The sequence below is a fragment of the Colossoma macropomum genome, unplaced genomic scaffold (assembly GCF_904425465.1).
Source record: "Colossoma macropomum unplaced genomic scaffold, Colossoma_macropomum, whole genome shotgun sequence".
Lineage (NCBI taxonomy): Eukaryota > Metazoa > Chordata > Actinopteri > Characiformes > Serrasalmidae > Colossoma > Colossoma macropomum.
This window is the reverse complement of record NW_023494804.1, coordinates 29,578,974-29,603,621: the sequence shown is the minus strand read 5'-3', so window position 1 is coordinate 29,603,621 and position 24,648 is coordinate 29,578,974. Positions and strand designations below refer to the sequence as shown.

Genomic DNA, 24,648 nt, shown 5'->3' with positions numbered 1-24,648 from the left:
TCTACAGTACTGAAAGCCTTTTTTTGGGGGCAGTCGTGGGCTGGAGGTTAGGGAAGCAGCCTTGTGACCGCAAGGTTGCCGGTTTGATCCCCTTAGCCGACAGTACGTGACTGAAGTGCCCTGAAGACTGAATTGAGCAAGGCACTTAACCCCCAGCTGCTCCCCAGACTCTGCGGCTAGGGCTGCCCACCACTCCGGGCAAATGTGCTCACTGCCCCCTAGTGTGTGTGTTCACTGGTGTGCATGTATGTGGGTGTTTCACTGCACAGATGGGTTAAATGTGGAGGTCTAATTCCTGTTAAAGGTTCTGAATGAATCAGTCTTAAGATCAGTCATTAGTGGTCTACAGATCAGCAGTGTGGGGAGTGATTAGTTACATTTCACTTTCGTTGTAGTAAGTAAAACTTTAAAATCTACTTTTTACTCATTTGCATTTTCATCACATTTAGTTCTTTAACTTTAGTTACTACAACGTTAGTAATCCCTTTACTCCTACTCAAAGTTGTTTTTGTTTACTACTTTTGTACTTGTGTCATTATCATTCTCTGACTCATTGAGGTAAGAAGGTTTTTGTGGAGGGTTTTAGGCCGTGACTAAGCTGTGTAATAGTCATCAGTAGGGGCGCAAAATGGGTTAGAGCTGGACAGGGTCTTTAAAACATGACAGGGATTCAAGATTCCATTATACTAATATATTAATATATGTTACTTGTGTTGAAAATGTGAGAGGCCCAGATGTTCCAGTCTTTTGTCTTAGTAGGCCCCTGCTTACCATACACTGTTAGAAATAAAGGTTCTGTTCAGGTACGTTTCTCGTTCATCGAGGTACAAACAGTGTAAATGTTCCCTCAAAGCTCCAACAGTGGTTTTAAGGTCTGATTGTGAACCTTAAATAAGTTTTGTCCAGGTGAAAAGTTCGTATTTGTACCTTTTCATAACCGAATGTTTTAAACAGAACAGTAAAATAAAAGCCTGGAGACGAGACGGGGTGTGTGGAGTCAGTACAGCTTAGAACATATCATTTCAGTGGATTATGGTTCAGTTATGTTCCCTGACTAAAGGTACTGAGATGGAGCCTTGAGGGAACCAGACCAGAGTGACCAGAGGGGCACTGCCCCAGTGACAGTTTACTGCCTTATTAACACGTGGAAACAAGATATTAATGGGTGGCCACGACTTAGTAAGGTGTAGGAATGAGATGATTAAGTCGTGGCCATGACTTAGTATGCGTGGGAACGAGATCACGGCTTACTAAGTCGTACTTATCGGCTTAATCGTCTCATTCCTACGCCTTACTGAGCCGTGGCCATGCATTATTTTTATTTATACAGGATGTCACCAGCAGGGCTACGTAGGGGGTATGAGATGGGATATAGGAGGTTATGAACCAGAGGGGTTTTGGGGGGGTGCTAAAGAACAATGTTAGTGGTGAGCGAGAGCCAAAAAAGACAAAACAATAAACAAATAAAGAAAGTAGGAAGGTTGTTTATCGTTTTTAAACTGTATTGTCGTGTGTTAGTACGGAGCCTTGATGATGACATCCTGTATACACAAAAATAAAGCGTGGCCACGCCTTATTAACGACTTAGTGAGGCGTGGGAATGAGATGATTAAGTCGTGGCCATGATTCAGTAAGGCGTGGGAACGAGATCACGGCTTAGTAAGTCGTGGCCACGCATTAGGATCTCGTTCCCACGCCTTACTAAGTCGTCAGGATGTCTCCAGCGGGGCTCCGTGTTGTTAGAGAAATGTTGTGCGTGTTTGTTGTGGGTATTGTTGATGGTGAGAAAGTCTGACATGTGGGTGAACGTAAATAGTGTTCAATGGAAACTGCCTGAAGGAAAAACGTCAGTCCCGGCGTGACTTCCACACAGCGCAGCGCATGACTGTCAAAACACAGAGCGGGCGGCCCGACCGCTCAGACGGCGGAGGAGGAGCGGAGGAGGAGCGGAGGGGCGGCAGACCGTTATCTGTCAGACCAATACAGCAGTACAGACAGTTGGCTGGACTTCTTCCGTCACGAACCCTCAGCGCGATGTTGTTTAGTCCGACCTCTTTGTCCGAGTGTCTTCAGGAATGGGAGGATCTCGAAAAGGACTACCAGCAGGTCCAGGTAGGACTCGGGCTTTCTCCACGACTACAAGCGCCCGACAGCAGCTGCGCTGCCCGGCTAGCGGCGCTTTAGTTAGTCTGTGAGCTGCCTGGCCGGTAAGAAGCGGACTCACTTGGTTCTTTTGGATCTTAGGATGCCTTAATTATTCAGATGCCCCAAAAATAAATCATATAATTGGCTTTAAATAACCTGTACGTCATCGGAATCATACCTGAAGGCATCCCTGGTAGCCGGTTAGCCTTGTTAGCCGGTCGGAAGCGGACTCACTTGGTTCTTTTGGATCTTAGGATGCCTTACTTATTCAAATACCAGAAAAATTAACCATATAATGGGCTTAAATAACCTGTACGTCATCAGAATCATACCTGAAGGCATCCCTGGTAGCCGGTTAGCCTTGCGTGCTAGTAGCTAGCTGAGTCCACTTATCATAGCTCTGAATGGATCCTGGTGGTTAGCCGTGTAGCTAATGCTAGACATGGAGAGCATCAACAACGCCTCATCCACCAGCTGTAGCTATGATCATCTGTTTATAAGTAATAGCTGCTCGTTGCGTGTGAGCTAAGTGAATTAAGTGAGCCTCCCGTCTGACTTAGCCTAACTTTGATTAGCGCTGGATGAGTTGTTGGCTGGCTGCCTTTTTGGCGACGTCGCCGTCTAAAACGCTTCTTCATTCCTTTCAGGAAACCCATCGTCTGTATAAACAAAAGCTAGAGGAGGTTTCAAAGCTGCAGGACAGCTGCTCGGCTTCCATTGCGCGCCAGAAGAAAAGGATAAAGGAGCTCTCAGATTCCCTTGAAGAGTAAGTGCTGGCATTTTGCTTTGGCAGCAGCTGATTTCACCCAGCCCGGTACTAAAAGTTCAAGGCCTGCCAAATGCTTGTCTGTATAAACCCCCAGTAGAGTCTGGCTGCAGAGGTGCACTCTCAGCCACAGTGACGTCACGTGCACATGCACTCTGCCACAATGGTGGTGACTTTTGGCTGCTGCTGCTCAGCGACATCATCACTTCATCCATTTTTCGTCTATAACACTGCTAGAGAGTAACATCTAATATACCTCCCTGGTGAAAAACATCAGAACCCATTAAAAGTGTCTGTTGGTCCTGGTGCTTTTCATTAGTCGCTGATGGTCTTCTGTGTTGTCCTGATGGGTTGATATCACAGTGTAAAGGACTCTGATCGTTTAATCAGGTGTTTTGACTGATTCCAGATACATTTGATCATTTCCTAATGGCCTCTAACGGCAACCATCAAGCCAATTCCCTGTTAGGAAGCAAAACCATCACGTTGTGAGAACGTACTGTTTCGGTTTTCGCAGCGTCGTCTGCTTGATGCTCTCTACATTGGCACAGCGATGAAATGTAATTCCTCAGAAAGTTATGAACGTTGTCTGACAACTTTCTAGGAGGTTGTGACGGCGTTGACGAGACAGCAAAAATAATCGGTACTACGTTGACTGTATGTTGTCACAACCTCCTAGAATCCTTAATTAATTCTATTTTAATCAATATTACAGTTTTTGATAACTGGTTCTAATCATCTTCAGCGTGGCTTTTATGAGTTTCAGTAGCCTTTTGTTTTTTCTGTGATTAAACCCGACATTCATGTCTCATCGCCGTGGTACGTTTTATTTTGAAAGTTTCCATATTTAATTACCTTATTATCAGTATGGCAACGGTTATATACATTCAGTGTAGCTCTGGTTGCCCAGCAGTCCGTGTTTCGTTGTTTTTCCTCATAAAACCGACAAAAACGCTGTCGTGGCAGAGCGGCACTGACGTCATTAATAAGCTGGCGGTGCATGTCAGGCTGAGAGTGCATGTCTGCGGCCAGACCCTTCTCGTATAAACCCCAGTCAAGCACCTACATCTTTCTTAACCCCCTTAGGCTCATTTATAATGTTGTTTCTTTATCAGATGCAGACAGAAGGGGAACCCAGAGGACAGGAGCGCAATAGATGGGATCCTGGAATCCATGAAAGAAAGGCCAAGTGTATTTTTTGAAATGGAGGCTTTCCTTCCAAAGAAAAACGGGTAAAGCGGTTTGGGAGATTCGAGCGGGATTTAGTTTGCGTTTGCATGTGTTTGCACCACACCTTCAGTACACGTTATCAACCATAATTTAGCAAGCACAGCAGCCCGAGTGTTGATGACACATTGTCAGCCGTGCCAATGCAAAGTAGGTTTTTGTTTGTCAAATGATTTTAGCCTCTGGGTTCTGAACTGGCATTGTGTTTTGAAACAGCAGCGTTCCCTCATGGTGTGAGCTCTTTGTTCTGACGTGCGCTACTTTCTCTAACTCCTTGTTCTAGGTTATACCTCAGTCTTGTCCTTGGAAATGTGAACGTTACACTCCTTGACAAACAGTCAAAGTAAGTATTCGACGAAAGCCATGCAGATTTACTTGTGTTGAACATTTCTGTGAAGTATGAATGACCCAAAAGACGAATCCAATTCAACAGATTTTTTTTTCATCCTACAGATTTGCCTACAAAGATGAGTATGAGAAGTTTAAGCTCTACCTGACCGTGATTCTTCTACTTTTCTCCTTCACGTGCCGATTTATAGTCAGTTATAGGTATGTCAACCTGTTGTGCAGTGCATGTAAAAGATTTTTGTACAATAGTCTTTTCGCAGTCGTCTTTACTTGCTTGCTTTGCACAAACAAAGATTTTTTGTGTAGTGAAATGTGTGTTTTCTCTTGGACAGAGTGGTAGACGCACTTTTCAATTTCCTGTTGGTCTGGTATTACTGCACCCTGACGATAAGGGAGAGCATCCTCATTAATAACGGCTCAAAGTGAGTAATACAACGTTAATAACATAAGGTTACATATGTAAAGTGGACATTTTTACTTAAACATATTTTTTACTTTGTTTCTTCTTTAATTTTATGAACCAAATGTAATGTAAAAAGTCAAAATTGCCCCTTTGAAGAGTAAAGTAGTGATCAAATGCAGCTTCTGTTTTCAGTAGCACCGTACTGACCTCTGTACACTGCTGTCTATGCAATTGCGTGTTGTTTCAGGATCAAGGGGTGGTGGGTATTTCAACATTATGTCTCAACTTTCCTCTCTGGAGTAATGCTGACTTGGTAAGAGTGATTGTGTCTCTACTCTTATAAAGTTTGTGTGAAATTATGTGTAACAGCTGCACAGAGTCAACCCTAACTCAAACCTAGTGCTCATATATCTAGAACCTTCCATTGTCCATTAGCAGACTAATCCTTAGTTGTTCTAGCCAGTGTTCCTCATCTACAAAACTGTGAAGTGAATCGTAACATTGTCAGTCATGATCTTTTAGTCAGAATGGCTAAACCAGCTTTTTTTGCACATCACAAAGCACTTATTTCAGTTGCTTTCCTCTGTCTTCTAGGCCTGAGGGAGAACTCTACCAGATGTTTAGGAACCAGTTCCTATCCTACTCCTTGTATATAAGTAATAGAACTACGTTTAAGTCCATAATGTGTTGTTTATTATGTATCTCCACATAATTGCAGTGTATTTGTAAAAATGCACGTTTTCAACCCTTTTTTATCAAACACACAGATTTTGTCCAGTTTCTTCAATACTACTACCAGAGTGGCTGTCTATACCGGCTTCGTGCTCTGGGAGAGCGACACAACATGGACCTCACAGTTGGTGAGCTACAGTTATAATCACAGTTCATTTGCCTGATACTGCAGCCATATCTATCCATATCTTGTATAATCTGGAAGATTTCTATATCAGTATTCTATCCCCTGTGTACCAGGGGCCGTATTACAGAAATTCTTAAGTCTGAGATCTGCTTTGTTGTCATGGCAACTTCAGTTAAGTCTGAAGTTAGGACAGAAGCCATTACAGAACAACAGCTCTTAAGTCTATAATTTTATCTTATGTCCAGATAAGAAAACGGTTTTACAGAAACATCCTAAGTTGCCAAAATATCCTAAATATTTTCTTAACTTTAAGTTAAACTCCAGAGTCTTAACTTCTGTTTACCCGTCTGTTTCTATTGTTTTATACAGTGATGGGCAGCTCAGCTCACTATAACCAGCATAATGACGCCACATTTATCTACACTGAAAACGGAGCTTTGAGTTGTGTTTTTATTAACAGCGTTTAAAACCCCAGACGCTGCAGACTCGATCTCCACCGCCCCTCTGATCACCTTCGTGTGTTAATGTTGATGATGAAATATTACAGTGATGGTGGTGAATAATGAGGAGATGGAGCTGAACGTGTGTCTGTTTATTAGGAGGAGTAACGTTAGCGCGCTCGGCTAAAACGTTTGGGAAATGGAGACTGAAACTGTAGAGCGGTGATGCTCTGATAAATAGCAGGGGGCGCTGAGACAATTTTCTTAACTCTGTTTATCGCACTTTAGTTTTATTTGACCTTTTTTACATCAGTAACGGTAGCTAACGTTAGCTGTCTGGCTAACTAACCTGATTGTGTGTTTATGTTTTAGCTGTGTATATGGTCAGTTGCTAGGTAATAGACATGACAGCTGATTGTCGATTTCAGTCGAGAAAGTTAAGATTTCCTAACTTAAGATGTGATAAGATGCTGCAAGATAAGATTCTTAAATTAAGATCAGATTTGCTTCTGTAATACGAATTTGTGAAAAATCTTATCTTGACCTGTCAGATCTTAAGTTAAGACAAAAAAGATAGGAATTTTCTGTAATACGGCCCCTGCATCTTATTTATTATCTACCTCAGACTCACTAACTGAACATACGGAAATGTGTACAACAGTACATATAGTTTTATTTCATAACTTATTACTGTACAGCTGTACATTGGAAATAGTGCAATACTAGTGTAAATTGTGTATATGTGTATATATTTAGAGTAGGTGTGTGTGTGTGTAGTATATATATATATATATATATATATATATATTTCTTTTATCTTTATATATTTTGTATTTAAGTACTACAAGGGGGCTACACACCTAAGATTTTCACTCACCTTCACACCTGTGTAAATGTAATGAGACAATAAACGTGATTTGATTGGATTTAATCCAGAGGACATAACATAATATACATGTTGTTGTGTAAAACAATCAGCGAATGCTGCTGTACTGAAATGTTCAGCTGTAGTATTAGTAGTAACTTCGTTTTTAAAAGTGTTGTCTAAAAGCTTTTAGTTTTTTGTTTTAAGAGAATATGACAATGATTTGTCCTCAGAGGGCTTTCAGTCCTGGATGTGGAGGGGCCTGACTTTTCTGTTGCCTTTCCTTTTCCTCGGTCATGTGAGTACCACAGTGTTTTTGTGCTTCTTGTTATGTTTAGTAATTAAGGACACTCCATCTGAGCATGACATAACTGATCTACAACCATTTTATAAAGTCTAATGAGAGGAACCCTGCATTCAACTTAAGTCGGTGGGCAGAATTGCATCATTTTCAAGCTACAGAGTGGTGAACAAACATGAACACCTCTATGGATGCCAGTATTGTTAGCAAAAGGCTAGCCAGCTAACATTATTGATTGCAATATGTCTGTTACTGTGTTCTTTCCAGTCAAATAGATGGGTAATGTAGTTTAAAACTTCATAATAAAAGAAGCTGAACACTGAAAAAAAAACTGAATTTGTTTTTCTACTGAAAGTCGACCCATTTTTCCACAAATCTGAGCTATAAACTATAAACAGATGGCGTCTCTTCAGTGATCTGCTCTGTACAAATTACATTTATAAAAGAATACAAAGAGCGTCTAAGATTTTTGGCTTTTTGATCATAAAACACATTTTCTGTTAATTTGAGGGGAACTTTTACCAAAAAAATAATTTGCCGAATCATTTGGGCATGTAAATTCGGATGGAAAAACCTGAAATATACCCACAGGCATAAGAGGTTAGACAGTTATCTGGTAAGCTTTTATTTACTCAGAAAAACTAATATTAGAATAAATTAAAAAAACTAGTAATACAATTAGTAGATTTTACGTATGTTATTGTTTTTGTAATAATTTCCGAACCTCTCCTTGTGGCAGCCGAGTGTTGTGGTTATCATCCAACACCTGTTTTGGCTGATCAGTATTTCAATATGTTGAAGCATTTTATTCTTCAAACTAGCTCACAAGATATCAACTGCTTTTTTTATTACCTTTTACTGTAATGATGTTTATTTGCATTAATTCTAAAGATGTATGTTGGTTTTATAAGCACAAACACACTTATTGTCAAGATAAAATGGTTTTAAATAATCTGCTTTGGTGCCTAAGACTTGTTAAGCACTGTACCATCTTAAACAGTGATCTTTATGCTCAGTGTAACAGATTTAACCAACTACTGCTACGTTCATTGATCTATGGCAAGAACTACTATAATCTCATGTAAAAGTTGATAAGTGGTACTTTATTACTGCTGACAGTGTGAGCATGTGCTGAACACATGAGTTCAGTACATCTTCCCATCTTTCTGAGTTGGCATTCCCAGTTGAGGGGGCCGTTTTTTTGGTTTTCTGGTCAGAGTTTAGAAATTCGAAGTTATAAGCTTTAGTCGAACGCAGAGACAAGCCTTGGCACAGTTAGTCTCTCATTCACACTGGACTTTATTGAGCAATGTTGAGATGTGCCATTGCTCTCGGTCACTGTGTTGTGAGATAAATGTGGCTTTTGGTTTATGATAGAATAATAAAACTATCATTTACACTTGCAGTTTTTTCAGCTTTATAATGGAATCACGCTTTTCCAAATGGCCCAGCTGCCGGAATGGAAAGAGTGGCAGGTGAGTGAACGGACACAATAACAGCAACATCTCTTGAAGCACATCATGTTTGGATTATTTTCTGCTTGACCTCGTGCACATTAATGACCATTAATGTAATCTAGGCTCAGTCAGTAAAGTACATCCAGCTGTAGGAGTACAACCCCATTTCCAAAAAAGCTGGGACTCTGTGACACTGTGTCCTCCTGGCTAAAGACCACTCAGCTTGTTATCAGTGCACCGTTCAAAAGCCAGTATTCATGATGGTGTAGGGGGGCATTAGTGCACATGGCATGGCTGACATGCACATCTGTGGAGGCACCATTAATACTGAACGATATATACATGTTTTGGCAACATATGCTGCCATCCAGACAACGTCTTTTTCAGCCTTGATTATTTCAGCAAGACAATGACAAACCACATTCTGCATGTATTACAACAGTATTGCTCCGTATTAAAAGAGTCCGGGTGCTAAACTGACCGGCCTGCAGTCCAGACCTGTCACCACTGATAACATTTGGCACAGTATGTTGAGCAGCTGAAGTCCTATGTTAAGCAAAAATGGGAAAACATTTCACTTTCAAAACTCCAGCAATTGGTCCTCCTTAGTTCCTGAACGCTTACAGAGTGTTGTTAAAAGAAGAGGTGGTGAAACACAGTGGTAAACAGGCCCCTGTCCCAACTTTTTTGGAACATGTTGTTGGCATCAAATTCAAAATGGGCATATATTTTTCAAAAAACAATAAAATTTCTCAGTTTCAACATTTGATTTGTTGTCTTTGTACTATTTCCAATGAAATATAGGGTTTAAATGATTTGCACATCATTGCTTTTTGTTTTTATTTACATTTTGCACAGCGTCCCAACTTTTTTGGAAATGGGGTTGTACAATATCGACAAAAATACTCAATGTTGTGACTTTTTTCTGCGATAGATTATAGTTCTGCAGGGTCATTATAGTTGTCTTTCTTGTCTGCAGGTCCTCATGTGCGCATCCACCTTTCTCGTGCTGTTCATGGGGAACTTCTTCACCACGCTGGGTGTAGTTTACCACAAATACACACATCAGGACAAAGCAAAAGATTTATGAACGTCAAAAATAAACGCACAGATGTCAAAGTCACTCCATGTAATCACTGGAGTCTGTCCAAAAAAGTGTTTTACATTAATGTTTTTTTAATGCCCTTATTTGTATCTGCCTATATTTTGTGTGAAGTTGACGTGTGACTCTACTGTAAGTGCTTCCGTTTGCTTCTTCTGAAAGTTTGAAGAGTTTTTTTTTTGTTTATTGAAGAATTCACATTAAATGTGCATATGCCAGCAGAAATGGTGAATGTTACCTACAGTCCACATGAAAAGGGATGATATACGTTTGGTCCAATATTTAATGTGTTTTTCATACATTGTTCATGAGGCTGGAACATCACTGCATTCCCAGAGTCAAAATAAAGACCGCATAGCAACGTTATTTTTGCAATATGTCTTTTTACAGAACATGTAGATGGACTAATAAAGCCTATTTTGAACACATTGATTAGGATTTGACCAAGCACCATTTTATGGTTCTTATTATACACCGATCAGGCATAACATTCTGACCACCTCCTTGTTTCTACGCTCATTGTCCATTTTATCAGCTCCACTTACTATATAGGAGCACTTTGTAGTTCTACAGTTACAGACTGTAGTCCATCTGTTTCTCTGATACTTTGTTAGCCCCCTTTTACCCTGTTCTTCAGTGGTCAGGACCCCCATGGACCCTCACAGAGCAGGTACTATTTGGGTGGTGGGTCATTCTCAGCACTGCAGTGACACTGACGTGGTGGTGGTGTGTTAGTGTGTGTTGTGCTGGTATGAGTGGATCAGACACAGCAGAGCTGCTGGAGTTTTTAAACACCTCAGTGTCACTGCTGGACTGAGAATAGTCCACCAACCAAAAATATCCAGCCAACAGCGTCCTGTGGGCAGCGTCCCGTGACCACTGATGAAGGACTAGAGGATGACCAACACAAACTGTGCAGAAGCAGATGAGCTATCGTCTCTGACTTTACATCTACAAAGTGGACCAACAAGGTAAGAGTGGACAGTGAGTGGACACAGTGTTGAAAAACTCCAGCAGCACTGCTGTGTCTGATCCACTTGTACCAGCGCAACACACACTAACACACCACCACCACATTAGTGTTACTGCAGTGCTGAGAATAATCCACCACCCAAATAGTACCTGCTCTGTGAGGGTCCATGGGGGTCCTGACCACTGAAGAACAGGGTAAAAGGGGGCTAACAAAGTATCAGAGAAACAGATGGACTACAGTCTGTAACTGTAGAACTACAAAGTGCACCTATATAGTAAGTGGAGCTGATAAAATGGACAATGAGCAGTAGAAACAAGGAGGTGGTCATAATGTTATGCCTGATCTGTGTATTTTGACCACCCTCATGTGGAGATGAGGGTGGTGACTCGCTCAGTTGCCTTTTGCATTGTCATTGCTGGGTGTCTCACAATGTGGGCATTGTGACAGCTTTGTTTGCAGAAGGAGGGGAAAGTCTGCTAGTATTACGTGCCACCTGTGAATGCTTTCTCTGACTGATATTGGAGAGAAAAATCATTACACTGAAAAAGGTGTTAGTTATTTCCACACTAACTGTAGCAGAATGTGGTTTCTTGAGCCAGTCAACAATGGTGGTTAGTAGAAAGTAGGGCCTGCTAGAATGGAATGGGGTTTAATGTATTTACCCCGTGTGCACCAGACTGCATTAATAATCTGAAACCCTGTACATGCAATATTAATAGCTTAAAAGATAATGCTGTTCATTTTTCAGACTTCGTGTGTAATCAAATTAGCTGTAGTCAAAGTCATTCAGAGTAGTTTGATGTGAAACACTCCGTCATAGAGAATTATTTACAGTGGAGGTGATAGGAACCAGATATCTGTAGAGTTTAATGCATCTAGAAGCTATATTGCAGAAAGTTATTATATTTAATGATTATGAATATGCTGCCAGATGCCTAAGACAGTTTTATGATAGTTTTGAAGGTTTTGGACTAAAACGTTTTTTTTTCATCCATATGTAGTGAAGAGGTTCATGCAAGGCACAGTGAGGCAAAGTAGTCTCCAAGTAAAACAGACCCCATAGACTGTTGTTGGGGTAGAAGAGTTGGTACACCATACATTCCAGTGCATGCTGGGTACTGTAGTGCAGCACCCTATGAAACGGGCTAATGTTAGTAGAAAATTAAAATACCTTTGCGGGCCGCAGAGGATTGTGTGGCGGGCCTTGTGTTTGACACATGGGCTCTAAAGGAATCTTGAGGTTTGGTAAGTTTCTCTACAATTTCACACCAAACAACTCTGAACGACCTGTTTACATCTCAACGAATGTATGCAGACATAAAAAAAAACAAAACAAAACAAAACAATGAAAGCCTCTGTCGAAAAGAATTTCATTTGCACAGTGTAGGAAGAAAACACAGATATACACACCTTAAATGGTGCAGTAGTCACTATATGGTGCCTGGAGCTGCACCATTTAAGGTGGAACGGGAAAACTCAGCTTCGTCCTTCTTACTGTGTTTTGGGGGTTTATTTTATTTTTATGTGTATTAAGATTAGAAGTGATCCACACCTTGATGGATTTGCTGATGTGTGCCTCGGTTTTTAACATCAGGTCCAGACTGAATACTTTCCTGCTGGTCCAGACGGCTAGTTAGCCTGATCAGTTATTACAGTAATAAAAGCTACCGAGAGCAGTTTTGTTCAGCCTGGATTAATCTGTGTCTGAGGATTATAACTAAACAGATTTGGTGAAAATCAGTTGAGTAGTAAGGAAGTTGTGGCTGATTTAATCCTGAGACTCTTCGTCTCTCAATACAAGTGAATCTCTTCACAAGCGGATCTTGACCGCTCCAACATGGCGGACGCGCCGACGTATCGCCTCAGACAGAGAACTCGGCCCACACAGTTATGTTTCTGTGGGGGATTTTATGAGACGGAACTGGCAACCCTGCCGTCCATCGTGACGTGAGTCCAACAACTCAATGTGGCCGTGTTCTTCTCCTGACCGCTGGAGGTATGTGGCTGCTGGAACATAACCGTTATAGCACAGACCGGTATAGCATGTAATAACCTCCCACACAGCAGGTTTCAGGTCAGATCTGTGGTCAGCTGAGAGGAGCCGCTCACTGATTTACTCCACTGGGCTAAAACACTGTGGCTGAACTGCTCAGCAGGCAGGTTACTAAACCAGCACTAACACTGGGGTCAGATGTGAAACAGCAGCGAGTGTTTATTCAGAATAATATTCCAGTAACGTTTGATTGGGTTTATTTATCGTCAGCTCTGATATGCAGTCCTGAATCTGGGCTAGGTGACCTTCAGTGTGCCCTGTCCTGTCAATCAACTAATGTAGCTGGGGTTTATTCTGATATTACATATATTTGGGTCATTTTACAGAAACGTCCATTTTTGTGTCCCTAGCGTTTACAGATATAAAAACATGTTAGTGTTACAATTTATTTATATTTTAAAATAAAACAATAAGTCATTTTCATAATTACACCTTCTTGAGCCTCAATTTAGCAATATTGGTTTTTAAATCAATAATATGGAATTCCAAGCACCACAGAAGAGCTCGTCCTCACAGTCATGTGTGAAGGCTGAGGCCATATTTTGAAGAACAAAACATTTTTCTGCAATTTTAACTGCAATAATCTATACATGACTATGAAATATGCTTTAAATGACATAAAGAAAACAAAGCCAAATAAATATTATAAAATATAATGAAAGTTGTGGTCCCCAGGAGTCGTGTCACTGGTGTTACTGCGTAACAAACAATCTCTTATTTTGAAATAAAAGTCACACTGATGACATCACTTGACTTCCTTTTACCTGTTTTCTGATGATCTATGAAGAAAAGCTCATGGTGAGTCCACTGTGTCTTTCAGTTATCAGAGATTTTCTCATTCAGCTCATGATTTCATATGAAGCTTTTAGCTGAAGTCACTGGTGTGACCGACTTTATTCTGAGGTAACTGTGAAAAAATAGAATACAAATGGATTAAATTACATATTTTAGTGGATATTCCATGATTGACAACATGTGGTTTGATGCTCTGTAGCAGCCATTTTGTAAAATGTATTTTTTATTAAAAATGTCTCTGGTGTTTCCTTTATTATGTGGAACACAAATGAGGATCAGTAACACCAATGACTCCTATGGACAGATAGAAAAGTGGACGTTTCTGTAGAATGACCCTGATATAAGCTATTTATATGATTAATGTCATTTCACGAAAGTTATTTTTAGAAGTGTTGCCACCCTGTATGGTGCCCAATCATAGTTGCCATATTTCCCTTGTGTTGCCAGACCTACATATTAAAACACAAGGTTATTGAAATGATCACAGTGTGTCTGAATCTGTTTCTAATCTATTTAAACTAGATTGAACTAATTAAACTGATCAGTCTTTTCCTTCTAGACCAGATAACAGTATATTTTTAGATGTTCTTCACCAATACGTATTATGTTCCACATTACTTACAGTACCAGCCAAACGTTTGAACACACCTGATTGAATGTATGTTTTTTTTTTATAATTGTAAAGACATTTTAATTTAAAGACTTAAGTCTAAATGGATGAACTTTGATTCAATTCAAATATAAATAGTGAAATTGCCTACACACTTTAAAAGGATGGTTCTTCAAGGGTTCTTTACTAAAGAAAATGGTTCTAAATAGAACCATGAACACTCAAGAAACCCTTTGCATGATTAAAGGATTCTTTGCATGGTGAAATGGTTCTTTAAACTAACAGAGAACGTGCGGTAGATGGTTCTATGTAGAATCTTTTTGACAAGTGTTCTATTTCGCACCAAAAAGGGATCTTCTATTGTTATAATGTCAAACATGTAACAGTAGAGGAACCCTATTTGTTGCTATATAGAACCTTGTCGAAAAGATTCTATATGGAACCATCTACAGCACGTTCTCTATTAGTCCAAAGAACCATGCAAAGAATCCTTTAATCATGCAAAGGGTTTCTTGAGTGTTCATGGTTCTATATAGAACCATTTTTGTTCATAAAGAACCCTTGAAGAACCACTTTTTTTAAGAGTGTATGCATGAATTTATTGCCACTTCTTCAGGCCTGTTGGAAAAGGAAACTGGTTGAAGGTGAAAGGGAACTTTGAAGAATCTTAGAGATAAATTATTTTTTGTTTTTACTTGTTTTTGGACATTTCATAAATCCATACATATATAATAACACAGCCATGATGTTTATGACTGTTATTCTAAAATATGGAAATTAAAGACCATTAGAGCTGTAGTGGGTGTGTCCAAACTTTTGAGTGGTACTGTAAACACTGAGTTTCTGACCACAGGATCACGGTTGGCTGGATAGTTTTGCTTGGTGGACTCTTCTCCACCCATCAAAACTGAGGTGTTAAAAGACTCCAGCAACAGCGCTGCACCTGATACACTCTCACCAGACAAGCACGCAGTCTGAGTCACCATGTCGGTATCACTGCCCTGCTGAGAACTACTCACCACCTAAATCAGGAGTGCCCAGTCCTGCGCCTGCAGAGTTCAGCTCCAACGCACATCTAACTAGGGCTGCTCGATTATGGCAAAAATCATCATCACGATCATTTTGGTCAATACTGAAATCACAGTTAACGTGATTACTCATTGACTTCGGACTTTAACAGGGGATTTTAACTTTAAATATAATTCAACTGAAAAACAACAAAAAGTAAAAAAATAAATATAAATAACCAAAATGTACAAAGTATAATATATAAATATGAATACACTTAAATAGATTATATAAAAATAATAAATACAAATAAATTAGATCAACTAAGTTGTAGTGCACGTCCACAACCTACTGAAAAATGTTAAACTAAAACAATAAACCAAAATAAAGGAGTTTGGGCTTTTAGGGAGGACTTTTAGAGCAGTCGTGGGCTGGAGGTCAGGGAACCAGCCTTGTGATCGGAAGGTCACTGGTTCGATCCCCTGAGCCAACAGTATGTGAATGAAGTGCCCTCGAGCAAGACACCCCCAACTGCCACCCGGGTGCTGTGGATAGGGCTGTCCCACCGCTCTGGGCAAGTGTGCTCACTGCCCCCTTGTGTGTGTGTTCACTAGTGTGTATGTGGTGTTTCACTGCACAGATAGGGTTAAGTGCAGAGGTGAAATTTCCCCGTTGTGGGACTAATAAGGGTCACTTAAATGGAATGCAGCATAATAATCAGTTTATCTTGATTATTTTATTTTTATAACTGATATAAAACTAATATATATTCGTAACAAAAAAAAATAATTTTGATTAATCGCCCAGCCCTAAGTCTAACACACCCGATCCAGGTACAAAAGGTTTTCAGGGACATCTGAACATTGTAGCCAGGGGTGTTGAATCGGAACTCTCCGGCATGGTAGAGCTGAGCTGTGGGCAGATTTGGTTCCTGACTTGGTGCTGCTGGTCTAGTCACTGCATGGATTTGTTCAGTTCTCTCGTCAGCCTGATTAAATTTAATTAGGGGTTGATTATCTGAAGCAGGTATTGGATGGTAACTGTGAATACTGTACATATTTGGAAATGATTACGCTAAACCTTCACACACACCAAATCCCGTGTATTGTTTATTCACCTGTGTTTATTCTAATCTTAGTGCTTTTTTGAAGAGAATCTGTATGCATCTGTAGTGTCACTACTCTCAGGATCCAGTAGAGGGCGCAGACCTCCAGCTTATAAGAACATTACAATCTCCAAGCTGCTGTACCTCACTCTTCCGAGAATGCACTGCCCTGTACTGTGAATGAACAAGTTCTTGTTAATTTTACGATGGTTGTTCCCAGGAATGTCGTATAGTTTCTCTGAATTTGTGCTGCTGTCTGATCAGAGGACACTGTAACCAGTAAACATGTCTTACTGTCATAGCTGCACTCAGTGGTGGACAAAGTGCAAAAATCCAGTACTGAAGTGAAAGAAGAGATACAAATATTACTGAAGTAAAAGTATTTATATTTCTATTATCCATATTGTTTTATAAAACATAAAGTATTTTATTATACAAAAGGACGTGCTGTTAAATGTGCTTCAGTACCAAAAGTAAAAGTATTTATATTTCTATTATTTATATTACTTTAGTATAAATAATATAAAATAAAGTGTTTCAGTATCAAAAGTAAAAGTATTTATATTTCTATTATTTATATTACTTTAGTATAATAATATAAAATAAAGTGTTTCAGTATCAAAAGTAAAAGTATTTATATTTCTATTATTTATATTACTTTAGTATAAATAATATAAAATAAAGTGTTTCAGTATCAAAAGTAAAAGTATTGCTAGATATTCTAACAATCCAACATTTCTCCTCTGGCATCTTCAGTTTAGGGAGTGCCTAAAATTTCACTCCCCATTTAAACTCCTGAGATAATCAGTATCTGATTTAAAAATGCACAATATTTCGACATTTTCTTTAATTCTGGTCAGAGTTGTCTGGGCCTATTTGCTAAGCTATGATTGGGCATTGGGTGTTTAGGGGAGGGATTTAGTGTTTGGTTTGATTTCCTTCTGAAACTGAAAGATATTCTTTAATATATTTTTTAGAAAGTCTAGTTTGTTTTCTTTTTGACTGTGAACTGTAGTGGACGGTGTGCTCTTGGGACGGGGCTTGGCAACCCAAACGTTAAGAAGAGCCATTTAGTCGCAAACAAAACAAACATCAAACAAAAATCAAAGCACTTTGGGAGCCACACGTTTCACCGTCTTGTCTGTAGGTATGTCTCAGTGTGTGCTGATGTGCTAGTATAGGCTACAAATATAATAGAAACAAAAACACAAACTTTAAGCTTTAGCTCAGCTGGAGTGATTATAAATGCAAATAAGTCACTTCGTCTCCAAATTGTCGACGTTAGCAGTTATAGGCTACGTTAACTCCAGAGTTTAAGATCATTTATTGTTAAACTGTGTTGAACGATCAGCAGAGCTTTATTTTACTGTAAAGGAGGATTATTTTATTTTTACCTACAAATCTGATTCTGCTGTGGAGCCACAATAGGGTGGTAAAAGAGCCGCATGTAGTTCTGGAGCTGCGTGTTGCCGACCCCTGTCTGGGGGTCTTGATTACTGTGAAGTTCCTCTTCTTCTTCATTAGGGGTCCAATTCAAACATTAGTGTGGGTTTATTGAGCAAAAACAACAAAAATCATAATTCATTTTTACATTAGTATGACCACCCTGTCTGTTACTGTGCCTTTAAGACTGATATATTTACATAGTCTCAGTTCTGATTGGCTGTCCTGCATTGTGCCTCAATCAAAAAGCAGTCGGGGTGGGAACACTCCTTATACCTTCAGCATGAATGGGCGGGGCTAAACTGTTGTAAGTGCCTTGGTTTTTTGTGACATCATAAAAACAGTGATTTTAAAATGGGCTGTTATTGCAGCTTAGTTTTTACATATTTTTAAAAAAAGTTCGGCTGACATGGGTCATTTAATGTAAAGCTGCTTTAGGACAGTGTCTGTTTTATAGAACATTAAAAGAATAAAAATAAACTAAACTGAATTAAACAACTTTTGACCATTCATTCATTCATTCATTCATTCATTCATTCATTCATTCAGTGCTTTCAGGTGCTCATTTCCTTTCATTTCTCCTCAGAGGTGAAGAAAAATGGCAGAGCCTGAAGTTAGGAGTGACCCCACAGGTCAGAAGGAGGAGCCTGAGGCGCTCGTCAGCTCCCTGGACATCTTCGTCTTCTCCCTCATTGCCGGCCTGCTTATCTACTGGCTCCTCTCTCGCAGGAGGCCAATGCCGGTCCCAGAGATAAGGACACCCCCCACAGCAGGGTAAGGGCCTCACATTCAATTTAAACATTCATACGCTTTTCTAATGATTCTGAGGACATTTCGGCTTCAGGTTTGGACAAAATAGGCACAGCAATTTCAGAAGAGTGGCAGCACTATTTAAAATACAGAGGAGGAGGTTGGAATGATGAGCTGGGGAAGTTGGGGCGGTTTGGTAGTTTTGACTTGTTAGCACTCTGACCTGTGTGTAAACAAAGTGAAAACAGTCCTTATTTTCTGTCACGGTATGGTGTTATAGATTATCATGGTGTGGTGTTATAGATTTTAACGGTATGGTGTTATAGATTGTAAAGGTATGGTGTTATATATTGTCACGGTATGGTGTTATAGATTATCACGGTATGGTGTTATAGATTTTAACGGTATGGTGTTATAGATTGTCACGGTGTGGTGTTATAGATTGTCACAGTGTGGTGTTATAGATTATAACGATATGGTGTTATAGATTGTCACGGTATGGTGTTATAGATTGTCATGGTATGGTGTTATAGATTATCATGGTGTGGTGTTATAGATTGTCACGGTGTGGTGTTATAGATTGTCACGGTATGGTGTTATAGATTATCATGGTGTGGTGTTATAGATTGTCACGGTGTGGTGTTATAGATTGTAACGGTGTGGTGTTATAGATTATCATGGTGTGGTGTTATAGATTGTCACGGTGTGGTGTTATAGATTGCCACGGTGTGGTGTTATAGATTGTAACAGTGTGGTGTTATAGATTGTAACAGTGTGGTGTTATAGATTGTCACGGTGTGGTGTTATAGATTGCCACGGTGTGGTGTTATAGATTGAGGTAGAGACATTTAGAGGTTAGACACATTAAAAGCTTTAGTAACATTTAATTCATGTAAAAGTAGCTTTGTGGAGCTGCGGTGCTCAAAGGTCTGTGATCATTTGATTTTTTCTAAATGAACTTTATTAATGTATTATGGAAATGGTGCTTTCCCATATTCCCGCTGTCCAGATCAAAACCAGTATCTCTATTTTTATTGTTCATCATTTTCTGTCCTTTACGTTGTGTGAAACGTCACGTTGAGTGGACCAACCGAAATGCTCCAAATCACTTGAATAAACCTCTGAACCTGATAGACAGGAATGAGCAGGTGATAACTTTAGCTTGAAAAGTAATGAACAAACAAGTCACAGATTGTATTCAGAAAGTGTCCCAGCACTGCGTTTGGGCACTGTCCATTTGTTTGACCTATAACATTGCAAATACTGATAACAGTGTTTAAGAGGAAGTTGCCGTCGTTTAGGCCTGGTCCCTGCAGACCTATGACTGAGTTTAAACATCATCCTTCTTTGCTCTGTGGCTTGTTCTGAACCACACTGTGGTTGAGCTGGTTGTCAAAGGGTCGACGTCATGGAATTAACAGACTGTGTGTTTACGCTGTGTCAGTGTTGCAGCCTGTTAATCCTAAAATGACTGGACGCTTTGCTAACCGTTTATGCAAAGCTCACGTCTAACTCAGTCCTGCAGCGACTGCGAAAGAAAATTGTGAAAGAATTATTTTTACATTAACAAAAAACCTACAGTAAAATATATTTGTTAACTTTTGGTTTTATATATATATATATATATATATATATATATATATATATATATATATATATATATATGTACACTAATCAGGCATAACATTATGACCACCTCCTTGTTTCTACGCTCATTGTCCATTTTATCAGCTCCACTTACTATATAGGTGCACTTTGTAGTTCTACAGTTACAGACTGTAGTCCATCTGTTTCTCTGATACTTTGTTAGCCCCCTTTTACCCTGTTCTTCAGTGGTCAGGACCCCCATGGACCCTCACAGAGCAGGTATTATTTGGGTGGTGGATCATTCTCAGCACTGCAGTAACTCTGACGTGGTGGTGGTGTGTTAGTGCGTGTTGTGCTGGTACGAGTGGATCAAGCACAGCTGTGCTGCTGGAGTTTTTAAACACTGTGTCCACTCACTGTCCACTCTATTAGACACTGCTACCTTGTCAGTCCACCTTGTAGATGTAAAGTCAGAGACGATAGCTCATCTGCTGCTGCACAGTTTGTGTTGGTCATCCTCTAGTCCTTTATCAGTGGTCACAGGACGCTGCCCACAGGACGCTGCCGGCTGGATATTTTTGGTTGGTGGACTATTCTCAGTCCAGCAGTGACACTGAGGTGTTTAAAAACTCCAGCAGCTCTGCTGTGTCTGGTACATTCACACCTAGGTGTAGTTTAGCATATCCAGTTGGCCTGACTGCATGTCTTTGGACTGTGGGAGGAAACCCACGCAGGCACAGGGGGAACATACTAACTCTACACAGAAAGGGCCCTGGTCGCCCGGCCGGGGAATCGAACCCAGGCTCGTCTTGCTGTGAGGCGACAGCGCCACCCACTGCACCACCATGTTGCCCTTTGCAAGCGGTCCTTGAGGAATGTTAACTTGTTAACTTTTTTGGATTATTTGCCAGCACTTTTTTTGGCAAAGTGGTGATCCTTGACCCATCCTTGCTCATAAAGGACTCGGCCTTTCCTGGATGCTCCATTTATACACAAGCATGATTGCATCACATATTGAAGATGTTTGTGGAAACGTTCCTAGTCTTAAAAAGCCTCTTTCCTCTTTAAAATATCTTGTCTTTGTACTGCTTTTATTCAGATACAAGTGGGTTTACAAATCACTGCTTTTTAAACACAAATTTGCATTTTGCATACTGTTCCAGCTTTTTTTTGGAAGTGAGGTTTGTAATTTCTATATGAACAACACACTTCAGAGAGGTTTGACATGAAACATTCTAGAGAAACTTACCAGTCAGAACTGTTCACAGTGGTGGTGATAGGAACCAGACGTCCACCTCTGAAAGCTCCCTCACAGAAAGTTCCTACATGAAATTATAATAAATATGCTGCCTGTTGCCCTGATGTTTTATGATCATTTTATTATAAGGTTTTGGCCTAAGATGTATTTTGAAAATACCTACAAGAAAACACATTTTTCAGATTTTTCAGAAAATGTATCGTATTAACATTGCATATAAAAGTCACAAGGCTCATGTATGATCATTTTGCTGTCATCCTTATTAAAAATCCAAGTTGGTAAGTTTCTCTACCATGTACCATTTCAACCAAACCAGAATCACTTTGTTTACATCTCAACAACTGAATTATGGAGAAATTTTGAAAAAAGGGTGGAACTCCCCTTTAAAAGCCATGCTTCCTCTGATAAAAGGGATCCTGTTTTCTCAAAAGCTTGTGTCGTTTCTCCTTCTGGCTTTTTTTTTCAGCGTGGCCTCGCGAGGAGTAGCACTAAGAAGAATGGCAGGAGGAAGTGGCCTATAACTAAAGAAATGCAGGTTTCAGGAAGAGGTGTTCGCAGAGCAGGAAAGGAAACCTCCTCCAATTCACTCCACTTCCTCCAGTCTGGCTCCCATTAACTCTCCAGCATGTTTAGACATTGTGCTCTGGCTTCGTGCTCCTAAGGTTCAGTCTGCAGTTTCTCCAGCAACATACACCGGTCAGACATAACATTATGACCATCTCCTTGTTTCTACACTCATTGTCCATTTTATCAGCTCCACTTACTATATAGGTGCAGCAGCACTGCTGTGTCTGACCCACTCAGACCAGCGCAACACACACTAACACACCACCACCACCACGTCAGTGTTACTGCAGTGCTGAGAATGACCCACCACCCAAATAGTACCTGCTCTGTGAGGGTCCATGGGGGTCCTGACCACTGAAGAACAGGGTAAAAGGGGGCTAACAAAGTATCAGAGAAACAGATGGACTACAGTCTGTAACTGTAGAACTACAAAGTGCACCTATATAGTAAGTGGAGCTGATAAAATGGACAATGAGCGTAGAAACAAGGAGGTGGTCAGAATGTTATGTCTGACCGGTGTATGTAAATTCACATCATCAATGCAGAAGCGAAAATGCAGCTGTTTCTGTTGTCAGATTTATTTAACTATGAAATCAGCAAAAGCAGAACTTTTGCAGACTTTGATTTTATTTGTGTTACAAAAAACGATTTTGAAGAAGTAAAGGTCAGTAGGAATCACTCTTCAGCTCCCTTTGATCAAACAAGCCAATAATAAGCCCTTCATGGTCTGAACTGTGATCTGAAGTCAGGAAGCCTGGGGCTTCTTTTATACAGTGATAGGAAACTCGGTAAAGTACAGAGCGCCTTAATTCTACATGCTCATCCATTTTACTGTGCAGGGTGGACACGAATGTGTCCCCATCAATACGTTAGGTAAGACAGGGTAATGAGCTCCTTTTATAGTGTGGTGTCTCCGTTTCAGAGGGCGTTTGGATGTGTTCTGCTGAGTGTGGATGGTCCTGCTTTTCTCACAGCTACATTTTGATTCAGTAGCTCTGCAGATTCACATTTATTCCTCATGAGGAGGAGCTGTGGGACGTTGGCCGTGAACCCTGACTCGCTTTATTTACTTTGGCATGGGTGCGTCATGTGTTTTTGCACGTGTGTGCAATAAAGATCCGCTGCCTGACAGATCAGCTGGACAAAACATTGGGTTTGGGGCCGACTCCGGAACGATTCTTCACGTACAACATCGAACTTGGTTTGGGCTCAGGTTCATTTTCTCAAAAGTGATTTTATTTATGTAGTCGGTTTGTTTTTATTTGGAATATGCTTAAGTACATTTTATATGTTTTCACACATTTTCTCTTTTGCACTCTCACTCTCTGTCTCTCTCTCTCTGTCTCTCTCTCTCTTTCTCTCTGTCTTTGTCTCTCTCTCTGTCTCTCTCTCTCTCTCTCTTCCTCTCTGTCTCTCTCTCTCTCTCTGTGTCTCTCTCTCTGTCTCTCTCTCTCACTCTGTCTCTCTCTCGCCACACTTTGTGAAGAAGTTGAACACCCCTGGTTTTATTGTTTAACCCCTGTGTGGTGTTGGTGTGTTTGTTACTCTGCTGGACCCACCACATTATTGTTATTTATTTAAATCAATACAGCCATAACAATTAATGTAAAAATACCAGATGTTTAAAATATCACAAGTGTCCAGTGTAGGGTTCTCCTTTAGCAGCTGTAGCCAGTCAGCAGCCTGTTCATGTTGTCCACCCTCACACACACACACACACACACACACACACACATATATACAAACACATACACACACAGACACAAACACACTAACAGTAGGCCATGTAGGAGGAGAACAGAGTGAAGAACACAACACCTCCACACTTTTACTCCCTGCAGGTTCACCCAACACCACATGTGTAATATAAATGTGTGGGGGGTGTAGTTTCCCTCTAGTGTGATATGGAAAGAATGGGGGGGGGGTTGAGTGGGGATTCCATAGTGCTGGGGCAATACTCAAATCAAAAATCAATTCAAATTTCAATAAAAAAAGTTTAAAAGTCAATTCAAATTTCTCTTCTCTGTAAAAAGGATTATTAGTTGTCAGTTTGCATAATGAGGACGCATATTTTAGTTTTTCCGACTAATTCTTTGGCTTATTTTTATTTATTTTCTTTTTTCTGCCTTTCTCAGGGCATCTTAGTTCTTCTCTCTCCAGTAGAGTATAGTGGGATCTTTGGAAAGCTCTTCATAGTTTCCAACTTTATTGTTTGGCGTTTTTTAAAAAAACATATCACTCAATTTCTCAATTAATCAATCACTAAGATAATCAACAGTGACAGCTCTACAGGCTGCTTTACAGGGATCCGTGGGAAATGTTCTTGACGCTTGCCCATTGCTCTCGCTGCTCTTGCCAGATGTTGTAGCCAACTATTCTCCGTGGAAACAGAGACCCAGTGTGGAGGCGGAGGTGGGGTTTGGGGGGCGACGGGGTGGAGGGGAAGGTTGGGAGAGAAAGAGTAAAAGAGAGAGTGTGTGCAACAGAGAGAGAAAGAGAGGAAGACAGACAGAGAAAGCAGGGAGTGAGAGGGAAACAGAGAGAGAGAGAAAGGGGGGGAGAGGGACAGACGGAGGCAGAGAGAGG

General features: G+C 40.3%; 2 protein-coding genes across 3 annotated transcripts in view; both read left to right on the top strand.

Moving 5' to 3' along the window:
• Positions 1 to 1,941: 1,941 nt before the first annotated feature.
• Positions 1,942 to 10,279, top strand: tmem120a (transmembrane protein 120A). Its single transcript, XM_036595631.1, has 12 exons — positions 1,942 to 2,112; positions 2,793 to 2,911; positions 4,027 to 4,143; positions 4,422 to 4,481; positions 4,592 to 4,687; positions 4,819 to 4,908; positions 5,137 to 5,202; positions 5,484 to 5,545; positions 5,657 to 5,749; positions 7,287 to 7,351; positions 8,761 to 8,829; positions 9,791 to 10,279. The coding sequence occupies exons 1-12, from the start codon at positions 2,035 to 2,037 to the stop codon at positions 9,899 to 9,901; spliced, it is 1,026 nt and encodes a 341-aa protein (XP_036451524.1). The 5' UTR covers positions 1,942 to 2,034; the 3' UTR covers positions 9,902 to 10,279.
• A 2,541-nt stretch (positions 10,280 to 12,820) lies between these two features.
• The window catches only part of pora (P450 (cytochrome) oxidoreductase a), a 30,016-nt gene continuing 18,188 nt past the window's right edge, over positions 12,821 to 24,648 (top strand). Inside the window, exons 1-2 of one of the 2 annotated variants that reach the window (XM_036594836.1) lie at positions 12,821 to 12,882; positions 18,487 to 18,674. In XM_036594836.1, the coding sequence (XP_036450729.1) occupies positions 18,499 to 18,674 (176 nt within the window). In that variant the 5' untranslated portion in view covers positions 12,821 to 12,882; positions 18,487 to 18,498. Of the gene's footprint in view, positions 12,883 to 18,486; positions 18,675 to 23,181; positions 23,264 to 24,648 lie in introns of those variants that run through there. The other variant, XM_036594839.1, reaches the window with a different exon arrangement.